The following is an 11,781-nucleotide window of genomic DNA, read 5'->3' on the forward strand; positions in this document are numbered from 1 at the left end:
AGGTCGAGGCTGCGGGCCAGGAGCAGCCACTGCACTCCAGTCTGGGCGACAGTGAGACTCCAACTCAAAAAAAAGAAAAGAAAAGAAAACAATCAACAAAATAGCAGTAGTAAGTTCTTACCTATCAATAATTACTTTAAATGTAAATGGAATAAATTTGAGGGTCCTCCAAAAATTAAAAATAGAACCACCAGATGATCCATCAATCCCACTTTTGGGTATATATACAAAGGAAATGGAATTAGTATCTCAAAGATTTATTTGCACTACTATGTTCATTACAATATTATTCACAGTAGCCAAGATATGGCATCAACCTAAGTGTCTATATTATATTTACCCATAGATATGTTATTCAACCTTTAAAAAAAAAAAGAAATCTTGTCATTGGCAGCAACATGGATAAACCTAGAGGCTATTAGGCTAAGTGCAATAAACCAGGCACAGAAAGACAAATACTGCATGATCTCACTTATATGTGGTATATAAAACAGGCAAACCTGCAGAAGCAGAGAATAGAATGGTGGTTGACAGAAGACAAGGATGGGGGAAATGGGGAGATGTTGTTTAAAGGGCACAGTTAGGCAGGATGAAAAAATTCTGAAATCTAATACACAGCATGGTGCCTATAGTTACTAACATTGTATGGTATGCTGGAAATTTACTGAGAGTAGATCTTAAATGTTCTCATCACACACACACAACACACACAAAAGATATCTTTGTGAGGTGATGGTTATGTTAATTAGCTTGTTGTGGTAATCATTTCACAATGTATACATATATCAAAACATCAGATTGTATATTGTCAATATACAAATCTTTGTCAATTAAACCTCAATAAAGCTGGAAAAAGAAGAAACCTAAAGTGAGTGGAAACAATGAAAGAGTAAAGATAAAAAATTAGTGACCTAGAAAATAAAACAATAAAGTAAATGAAAAAAAGTGTTTTATTACATAGACTAAATTTAAAAAACATGTAGCATGAATGGTCAAGAAAAAGGAGAGAAGGCAAAAATAAACAATATTAGAAATTATAATACTCTAGGAATATAGTAATTTGGATTATGGTTTACAAATAAAATTATAGGTACAGTAGAGATTTAAAAATTGTAATCTATGAAATTTGAAATAAATGTAAAATGCCTTTAAAAAGAAAAGAAAACTTACCTAAACTAATTCAAGAAGAAAAAAATCTCAATAGGCCCATAGCCAATAAATAAATTAAATCAAAATTATAAAACCTATCACAAAAGAAGCAACATATCCAGATGGTTTTATAGGTAAATTCTACCAAAGCTTCAAGGATCAGTTACTTGCAATAAATTGCTTCATGTTTTGAAAAGAGAAAACATTCTTCAACTGTTTTATGAGGTTACAATAACCTTGATTCAAAATCAGATAACATAGCAGATGAAAAGAAAATTACAGACCAATCTTATTCATGAATATTGATGCAAAAATCTCATGATAATATTACAACTAAACCCATCAATGTATGAAAAGATAATATTTCTTAACCAGAGTGAGTTCAACATTTTTTAAAAACCTATTAATATAATTCAATGCATTTACAAATTAATTTTTTAAAAAACTATGTGATTATTTCAATAGATGCAGATAAAGGATTTAATCATTTTACTGATTTAAAAAAATGCTTACAAAAATAAATAGGAGGAATGTCCTTCATATAATAAGTCATATCTACCCCCCAAAATCTACAAAAATCATCTTTTTTTTTTTTTTTTTTGAGTTGGAGTCTCACTCTGTCGCCCAGACTGGAGTGCAGTGGCCACTCCCGGCCACTGCAGCCTCGACCTGCTGGGCTCCGGCAATCCTTCTGCCTCAGCCTTCCGAGTAGCTGGAATTACAGGCGCACGCTACCACGCCCGGCTGATTTTTTGATTTATTGTAGAGATGAGGTCTCGCTGCCCAGGCGGGTCTCGAACCCGCGGGCTCAGGCAATCCATTCACCTCAGCCTCCCAAAGGCGCGGGATTACCAGCTGAGCCACCGAGCCCGGCAAATCATCATTCTTTAAAGGAAAATGATAAGTTTCCTCAAAGTCAGAACTGTGACAAAATTTGGCAAAAAGTGTTAAAAGTCTGAAATACCACAAGTTGCTGAGAACATGGGAGAATATAGTATATTGAAAAGGATTTTGGCAATATTTTCAAAGTTGAAGTTGTTTATTACCTAAAATCTATTAATTCATGCCCTAGAGAAGTGTCACTCTAAGTGTATACCTCAGACCAGCTGCTATCCAGAAATTGTTATCAGAGAACTAAGCATTTAGAATAATGCTGCCCTCAAGAAACACTTGCATATATACATGGTAAGACATTTATAAAAATGTCCTCACGAAACTATTTGTAATAGCAAAACAACTGAAAATCATTTACTCTGAGATGGAAAATGGATAAATAAATTGTTATAAATTGTGGTGTATGTATACAATGGAATATTATACAGCAGTTAAAATCAATAATCTAGCCCTAGATTGATCAACATTGGTATATTTCAAAGAATAAGACTGAACATAAAAGACAAACTTGGCCAGGTGCAATAGCGCATGCCTATAATCCCAGCACTTCAGGAGTCTGAGGCAGAAGGATTGCTTGAGCCCAGAAGATCGAGACCAGTCTAGGCAACAGAGTGAGACCTCAGCTCTATAGAAAATCAAAAAGTTAGCTTGACATAGTGACATGTGTCTGTGGTCCCATCTACTTGGAAGGCTAAGGCGAAAGGATCACCTGAGCCTGTGGTGAGCCATGATCTTGGCACTGCACTCCAACCTGGGTGACAAAGACCCTAACTCAAAGAAAAAAAAAAAAAACACTTTAGGAAAATATATACAGAATATTATTTCCACGAGGACTAAAAACATGCAAAATCATGTCATATTTTAGGGATATCTGCATATCGAGTAAAGGTATAAAAACATAAGATTTTATATAAAACATAAATGATAAACGCAAATTCAGGATCTTGGGAGGGGGAGATAGAACTTGGATCAAGGGAGAAATACATAGGAGCTTCTACAATGTATGTTAATTTTTTTTAAAAAAGTTGTCAGCTATTACAGAAAAAAATGTTAAGAACTGATGATATACCTTGATGATGGCTCCATGGTGCATTATAATGTTTTCTGTATTTTTCTATGTGTTTGAAATTTTTCACAATAATTTTAAAAGTGAATTTAGGAAGAATGAATCATAAAGGTCTAATTTTAGAGATAAAGGAATGAACCATGGAGAAATTAGAGTGTTACCCAAGTTTATGCAACTGGTTCTAGAAGTTATGTTCCCTAATGCTCAAACTCTCATGCCAAATTGACTGCTACATGAGGGTCACAGAGGACCCTTAGGAGTTGTCTTTCTAATATCTTTGACATTACCATGTAATGATCTTTTTCTTCTTTGGGGAAACAGAATTGACCAATTATCAATTAAGCAAATTACATCAAGATCTGTGAACCTTTCTCTAGGATATAAACTATGCTAAGGAAAAAGTAAACATAACAACAATGAGCTCCCTTGCTCACAGTTCCTTTGCTTGGAGATTTTGCCAGGTGCTTTTCATGATTCTGTGAAAGAAAAGATAAAACCTACACCCGAGGGTCCCAAAGTGGTGATAAATGTCCCTAGTGAACATTCCTAAAATAAAGTAAGAAAGTTATGATTACATGTCACCAAGAACCACAGTTTCTGACCCAGAGGAAGTAATAAAGTGGTCACAACACCTCTTTCTTTGAAGCAAATTTTGCCACAGAGTTGGCTGTGGGGTACAGACAAACCTTTCCAGGTCTGCTTCTGTTATAAATTGTGAGTCTCATCACCTTCAGCAATCTAAACTTTTCTGAGTATAAAAATCCCTCCATAAGAGAAGCCCAGAAGCACTGCAAGAAATATCTGAATTATGCTTACACTTAGTTGGAAAGGACAGTAAAAGCCCTTTGTACCCTTTTTTTTAAAAATGTAGCATGATTTAAAAATTAAGACTTAGTCTAAGCAGAAGAGCTAAGTAGATCTTTACCTCAGTCTACTATAAAGGCAAACAGATCAGATCACACTGGTTGAGGTACACTACTACTAGAGCAGTGAGAGTGCAGTGTGGGCACATAATACCTTTCTTCCAGAATTTTCTGAAATTTGATTCGCATCAGTTTGCCTTGTGCTCTGGCTTGGAATAATGTGAAGATTTTAGATAGTCGGTCATCTCTCATTGCTTCCAGTTGGCCCAGAAACCCAGCTTTAAAAAACACCTACAAGAAATATGTCAGACGTTAGTTCCACTCATAATGGGTATTCAGCAAATGTCTGTTGAATGATCATGTGAGCAGCTGATGTGTTCATAGGGACAACTGTATCAATTCTATTTCTTAAGTTTTATTTAATGTACAAAATCTGCCTTTTGGAAAGTTGGAGTATATAAATCTAAAATTTAAAAAAAAACAGTTTATTTAATTCTGTGGTTATATTGGTTGCTTAAGAACTTAAACTATTCTTCCCTTATCTATTAATGAAGTCTAGATTGTTCAGGGAACCTGGTTTAAGTTTTAAGATGGACCCCAGGCCTGCAGTGCTCCAAAGTGTCAGGTAGGGGGACTACAAACTTTTTCTGAAAAGGGCCAGATAGCACATATTTGTCCACATATAACCTCTGTAGGATATTTTTGGTTTTTAAACAACTCTCTAAACATGTAAAATTATTTTTTTAGCATGTTGACCCCATTTAAAAAATAGGCCATGAATATGGCTCTTGGGCTTTAGTTTGTTGAAGGAAGTTACTTTTATTTTGGGAATAAAGTAATTTGCATAAGGCATAAGTATTTTTTCAGGAATAATCAGTAACAACAAAGGTGAAATGAGTAAGGTATCTAAGGCACAAATTTTATGGAGGTACTCAGAGAGCTTCCTTAAAAGCACTTTACCTGAGAGTACATGCCTCTCAACCTCACCTACCCAACTATACAAATTAGTGCCTCCTTAAAGTTTGTGGTTCAGGAGCCTCAGTTGCCTCATGTCAGTCCTGGTCCAAATGAATAACATACAGCAAAAATAACTAGACACATATGGAAGGAAGGCATTGTTGGTGAGAATCAGCAGAAATAGGAAACAGCAGAAACTGACTCTCAAGTACTCAAAATGCAGGAGTCAAGTAACTTTTTTTATAATCTTGTCCTACAGAGTTCTATTTCTGTGAATTCTTCACCCTGGATCTTTCAACTCTCCGTCAAATAATTTCATTCTTATACAGATGTCGTTAGGAACAACCTGATGTTGACTGCCAGATAAAACCAAATCTGTTGTTAGTTAAAAGTTTCCCAAAATATGTGGGTCATACCAAAGTCATCTAAGGTGAAATCAAATTCAGAGGACCATGTTTAAGGAAGTTGGTTTTGGATTAATTTTTTGGAGAGTGGGATTGACTTTAAAGTTAATAAATTATTCAGATAGTCTTCTAGAAATTATTCCCTAAAAGAGTACTGTGGATGAATCAGTTCACATAGTCAAGCCATTAACTCCAGGAAGACGATTCACCTTTTTCCAGTTCTGATGTATACAAGTTTTCTAGCACCATCAGTTGATTCAGTATTTTGTATTGTGGCATAAATTTGTTTAGATGACTAATTATAAAAATGTAAATATAGTCAAGACCGGGATTTAAAAAGCATTGGAATTTTTTCTCAAACACTGAAGTTTTCACCTTCAGCTGAGAACTATTTGTGGTATTTGTGGTCACGAGAGCTGAAGAATGCCTTATAACTGAGCTTTCACAGGTATTTTAAGACATTCAGCAGTCTGTACTCCCACTCTTCTCTAAATGCATTCTTTGCAGTTTTCTGGTTACCTTAGTGATTCCAAATTGGTACTGGGTATGGTCTATGTCCAAGAAGCCAAGTAGTTCTTCAGTTGCTTTTCTATTGCTCACAAACTTGCTCTTTGGAGAGATCCTTGGATTCAGAATGCAGTACCTAATTTAAAATAATAAAGAATGAAAAGACATAACATGCATTTAATATACCCAATGAGCAGCCATTTTAACATTACCTAAATCTCATGTTTTTTCTGGCAGTTCATTTAACTTATCGTCTAATCACTAGCCAAGGACAGAACTAGTTTGTCAGAGACAGCTATTGATAATTGTTTTACAGTCCCCCTCCCCAGCTTGTTTTGTACTAATTAGCTTTTCTATTTCAAGTATTTGTTTCCACCTATAAGATCTAAGTTAACCTAATCAGTCCTTCTTGACCTACAAGACAGGCCCCACCACCATGGCAACAATCATGTGACTAACCCACCCATCTGCCTGCTGTCCATCACCTGACATCAATACCTACGCTTACCTGCCCCATCATGATAATGTGGAGCAGGCCACCAACAATCACCTTAATGACCTTCCTCCATCAAAGGGAAGGATTAAAAGGATTCAATCACAAGCAGCCAGTCAGCATTGCCTTACTAGACTCTGGTGTGGCCATGTGCTCTTTGAGTTATGGCTGTCACCATGTTTCCTGACTTTGGTCCCCTTTCTTACTTGGGGAGGTGAATCTCCTCTTTCTTTCTCTAACTTATTTTTTAAATAAAATATATTTTCCAATCTGACTTCTGTGCAGTTCTTTGCTTCTTTGCATCTTTCTCACAGAACTGGATCACAAACCAGACACCCATACCCACAGCGGGCCTGACTTAACATTCTGGAGACTACTGTTGGGAGTGCAACCTAACAGAATAAATGCGGGGGTGGGGATCATATGGTCCAAATCAAGACTAATCTGGACAATTGAAGTGAAAGGAGACAATGGCCTCTAACTCCCCTACCAATATGTTCAATTTTCACAACACTTGCAGTAACAGCAGTGAATATACAAGCAATAATTTCTTGCACTGGTAAAATAGTTTGTACTTTTTCTAGTACCTTAGAGATACCCTCATTCAATTGTCTGCTCAATTAGACAGGGGGAGATCAAAAAGGGAGAAAGAGGGAGGAAAGTAGGTGTAAGTATCTCTACTGTGTGGATATGGAAGCTGAAAGGCAGAGACATTAAATGCCTTTTCCAAGATTCCTTCACCTTATTGGTGAATTGGTGGAAAGAAAGAAATACGCTTCTAAATTCTAAAACAAGAAATATACCTCTTAATACTTTATCATACTTTGCTCATATTGGCTTGATGACCTATAATTTACACTGCTAGAATTCAAGAAAGAGAAAACAAAGATGCTTTCCTGTCTCCTACTACACATTCTACTGGCGTCTTTCTTTTCACAGGATTGCTAGTAAAGCAACAGTCTGCTTGGATGGCAGCTACGATTAAGTATATACAACATTTCAGAGATTCAATTCAGCCTCCATATGTTTCTTCTGTATATATTTCTTCTATATGTAGGTCTATTATCTGTTAATAAAGATTTAAGGATATTACAGTTACATGGATGTTGGATTTAAGGGAAAATAATAATGGAACTCTGTCATCATATATCTCACCACCACCAAAACACATTGATTTGTAGTCTGGAGGGCATCAACCAAACAAACAATGCATGCCTAAACACTCAGAAACGGAGGAAAACAGAATGAACTGCCTCAGGATTCTTGGATCCTGGAATATATGTTTACCTTTGTTTAAAATCAGCATATAGCAGCCGGTTTGGAAAACCTTCGCAGTATATCCTGATCCCTTCCAAGACACCATTACAGCGCAACTGCTGTAGAACCAAGTGAGAGTCCATTACACCTGAAAAAAAGGGTCACATTGGATCTGTGCCTAAAAATATTATTATCCCAGATTTTGTACCAAGTTAAAAAAGAAGAGTTTGAAATGGGTGTTCTCTACACAAAAGGTCACACGAGTTTACTCACTCCCATCCTATTGGTACTCAAAGTACCCATCCTACTATATAGGAGTCTCCATATACGATTCACCTGAAATTCAATTAATATAAAATAAGCCCTTTAATTCACAGTGAGATACAATTTTATAAGCAAATCGTTTTACCTACTGGGAGGGAAAAATCGTTACATTTTTTGCTAGAATGTAAATGGCGGGCATCAAATTCATTTGCCAACCAAAAACCAGCTGAAGAGGATGATAAGAACACAGAAGGGAGCTTCTATCTCCAAATAGGAGGGAGAAATGATAACAAGAAGGGAGAATACAAAGAAAAAAGAAGAGGGACACAACAACAACATTCTGTTTACAATTTTGTGTAGGAAGGACTTGTCCACATCCCAGCCTTTATTCTCCCCTTGTTATCTTAACAGTGCCTACGTTTTATTCTATAGTATAAGCATCTTTCTATTGCTTCCCCATTCATCAAAAGAAGCTCTACTGCAGCTGTCAGCTGCAACAGCCAATAAAGGCCTTTGAAAAACCATCTAAGAAGCCATAGTATCTGGCCCTCAACAAATCTTCTGGAAGAAGTCAAGAAGCATGCCTCCTAACGCAAAGGCCATGGTATCACAGGAAAAAAAAAAGATGATTCTGTCTATGCCTAAGGTCACAGAAATAAACTTAAGCCATCTACCCATATTTCTATACTCCATCCCTTTCATAGACAAAAATGTGGGCTCTGTAAGAAGAAATAAAAAGTAGAGTCTTACAATACCTTAAGATCAAGCACACTCATTTCCTTTAAGTACATACGAAGAACTGTTTTGATTAGATCATGAGGCTTTTCTTATGATTTTGTCTTATAACTTTAAGAAAAAAATAAAACCTGCTGAAACTTGAACTGACTCAATGGGAGGTAACTCTAATAGGTAACAGAATTGCTCCAAAATAGAGGCAACTAATTAGATTCCTTGCTAGATGGAAGCAGTGTCCCTAGATACATTCAGAAACCCAGCTGATAAGAAACAATGAGGCAAAAACACACAGCCGTGAATGAACATGAAATGTCTGCACTGCAAAAACTCAAACTACAGCATCATTGTTTAGCATCATGCTTTCCCAAAATAGGCCACAGACTGTCAAGATTGGGGTCTTAATTACAGGAGGTTAATAAAAATTCAAGAAACTAAAGAACCTCAGAAATCAGAACCAGCAACATCTGGCTATTACAAGGGTGGTTAGTGCTCTGAAGACATAAAGCCTTGTCATATACACTCCTTTGAGACTGACAGCCTCCAACCAGAGCTCCAGAGAGGCCTTTTAATTAGAAAGAAGTGGCTGGCAATTGACAATTGTCAAACTCTTGATGTAAGGAAAGCAATCCATATGGTTAATTTTGGTAAACACTTTTGTTTGGGGAATTTAAAACATTCACTACCATCCACCTATCCCATTATCCTGCTACCACTGTTGACTCATCAAAAAGTAGCCACTGCCCAGAATAGTTAATAGAAATAATAATAAATAATAGTTGTTAGGAAGAGGCAAGAAAACGTTGGTATTGGGAAGGAAGACTAGAAGAAGTTCTCAACAATTAGAAGTAGATTTAGAAATTGTCTCTGTGGTCAATTTAAATAACTCAAATCAAATAACTTCCTTTATGCTGAAATATCTACCTCAATCCCTTGATTGGTTAGTCAATCCCTTTTTGTCATACTTTGCACCTGTAGACAATGGCAGGGGAGCTCATCCATGCTTCGCATAAAAGGAGAAATTTAAATGTAGTATCAAGCCTTCTAATGTTGTCCAATTCAGCCTACATTGTTCAATTCTTCCATATGTCCACTTGAATCTAAATTCAAAAGCAATCTTGAGGAGGTTCCAAAGACCTTGTTCTTAACTTACACTAGTTTTTCTATATGAAAGTCTATCCCTAGCCGGGCTCGGTGGCTCAGCCTGTAATCCCATGCCTTTGGGAGGCTGAGGTGAGTGATTGCCTGAGCCCGTGGGTTTGAGACCTGCCTGGGCATCGATTCCTCATCTCTACAATAAATCAAAAAATCAGCCAGCCATGGTAGCGCATGCCTGTAATTCCGGCTACTTGGAAGGCTGAGGTGGAAGGATCGCTGGAGCCCAGCAGGTCGAGGTTGCAGCGGCCGGGAGCGGCCACTGCACTCCAGTCTGGGTGACAGAGTGAGACTCCAACTCCAAAAAACAACAACAACAAAAAAGAAAGTCTATCCTTATATAAAAGGGACCAGTAAATATTTCCTAAAAAGATTTTCAATATAGCTGAAATCAAATATATTTCCTAGTATGGATTACAAAGAAATCTAATTCTTACCTGGCATTTTGTTCACATTTGGATTTATGCATCTCACAAAATGAGCTGCGGTTGATTTCAGATTAGTCATCAATTTATTTAGGTTTTCCTAAAATGGAGACCATAATAAACACAAAATTACTTTGCAAATCACTAAAAACACCAATCCACCTCACAAATGTCTCCAAATCTATCAACTTAATCGTACAGCCAAGATGCATACCAACAGCGAAATAATGAATTCAACATTCTTTGCTACCTACCAGTCATACATTATTTCTCTCCTATGGCAAGTCAATATTTATCTGACAGACATAGTTCCATTGTGAATCATCTCTACCTGCTTTGAATTTGATAGCAATAATGTATGACTGAGCAATAAAATGGCTTGGAAAAAGAAATTGTTTCTGAAGTTTTCTCTCTGTGGAAAACCTTTATCTTAGTTCAGATTCTCTAGAAGCAGAAACTGAGATTGGAATGGAATTCTGGTTTGAGAGATTTATTTAGAGAGTGAAGGAAGAAGGAATGAGCAGGCGAGAGAACAAAGCAATGGTGCAGACACAGCTTGAGTCTGATCCTTGCAGGAGCTGTGAGCATAAATGCACCAATTGCACCATGTTGGTCCCCGCTTTAGGCAAGAGAGAGGCTGACATCTGGAGAGGAGGCAGCTTAGCTTCCCATTTGGCCGTGGGAACTTTGGCCACTATTTGTTATGAGACAGTGTTCACATCAGCTGGAAGATGGGTGAAGGGATGATAAAGGGGGTAGAGGTGGACACCATTGGTGTCCCCTACAGCCCTTCATAATGTCATCATAAATTCAACTTTTCCAACTAGGCTAACTTCAGATACTTTATTCTCATTTGCAAATGTGAAATGTCAAATAAGTAATAACATATTCAGATTGGGAGGCAGTTAATATATGAATAGATACGATTAAAAATTACTTTATGCAGAGATGCAACCATTTGGAATGAAGCTCCATTCTTGCGTTTCTTCTCCCGAAATGGTACAGCTAACAAAAAAAGAAGAAAAAAAATTTTTTTAATCTCTATTTTTGTCACATTATCATACCCTGCTGATGAAAGCATAAATTCATCAAAGTTCTATAAATATATCAATATCTACCAAAAGCTTCAAAATATTTATGTATTTTAACACAAAATGTCTATTTTTAGTCCTTTTCCTTAAGGATATAATCAGGCAATGTGTAAAGTTACTCACTGAAGCATTATTTAGTCATTGCAAAAAATTAGGCAAAAATAAAATTAATCAACAAATGCCCATCATAGGAGATTAAATTATGAAAGAATATGCCTCCAGTAAAGCCACATAAGCTTTTTAAATGATGACTTGGATCCATATACCTAAAGTGCAAAGATTTCAAGAAATTTTTTAGAGGAAAAGTAGGTTACAAAGCCTGTATTTTTTATATAATGATCCTGAGTGTGCATACATGTTCTTAAGTCAGTGGTGTTATGGTGACCACAAACATGAAAAATGTTGGGAGGCATATATACCAAAATGTTAACTGTTGTTATCTCTCTATGCAAGATTATTGATAATTTTTTTTTTTTTTTTGTACTTAGGTATTTCTGGATAATAGATTTGGCTTTTTTTTTTTT

The 11,781-nt window shown here is 36.3% G+C and overlaps 1 protein-coding gene across 1 annotated transcript in view; it reads right to left on the reverse strand.

Moving 5' to 3' along the window:
- MYH15 (myosin heavy chain 15) overlaps positions 1-11,781 on the reverse strand; it is a 140,396-nt gene that overhangs the window by 72,395 nt on the left and 56,220 nt on the right. Inside the window, exons 17-21 of the mRNA XM_008048571.2 lie at positions 11,104-11,171; positions 10,179-10,266; positions 7,621-7,738; positions 5,853-5,976; positions 4,127-4,263 (exon numbers count right to left, since the gene is read on the reverse strand). Of these exons, the coding sequence (XP_008046762.1) occupies positions 4,127-4,263; positions 5,853-5,976; positions 7,621-7,738; positions 10,179-10,266; positions 11,104-11,171 (535 nt within the window). The remainder of the gene's footprint in view (positions 1-4,126; positions 4,264-5,852; positions 5,977-7,620; positions 7,739-10,178; positions 10,267-11,103; positions 11,172-11,781) is intronic.

Source organism: Carlito syrichta, unplaced genomic scaffold (genome assembly GCF_000164805.1).
Source record: "Carlito syrichta isolate Samal-C Ts95f unplaced genomic scaffold, Tarsius_syrichta-2.0.1 Scaffold125966, whole genome shotgun sequence".
Taxonomy (NCBI): Eukaryota; Metazoa; Chordata; class Mammalia; order Primates; family Tarsiidae; genus Carlito; species Carlito syrichta.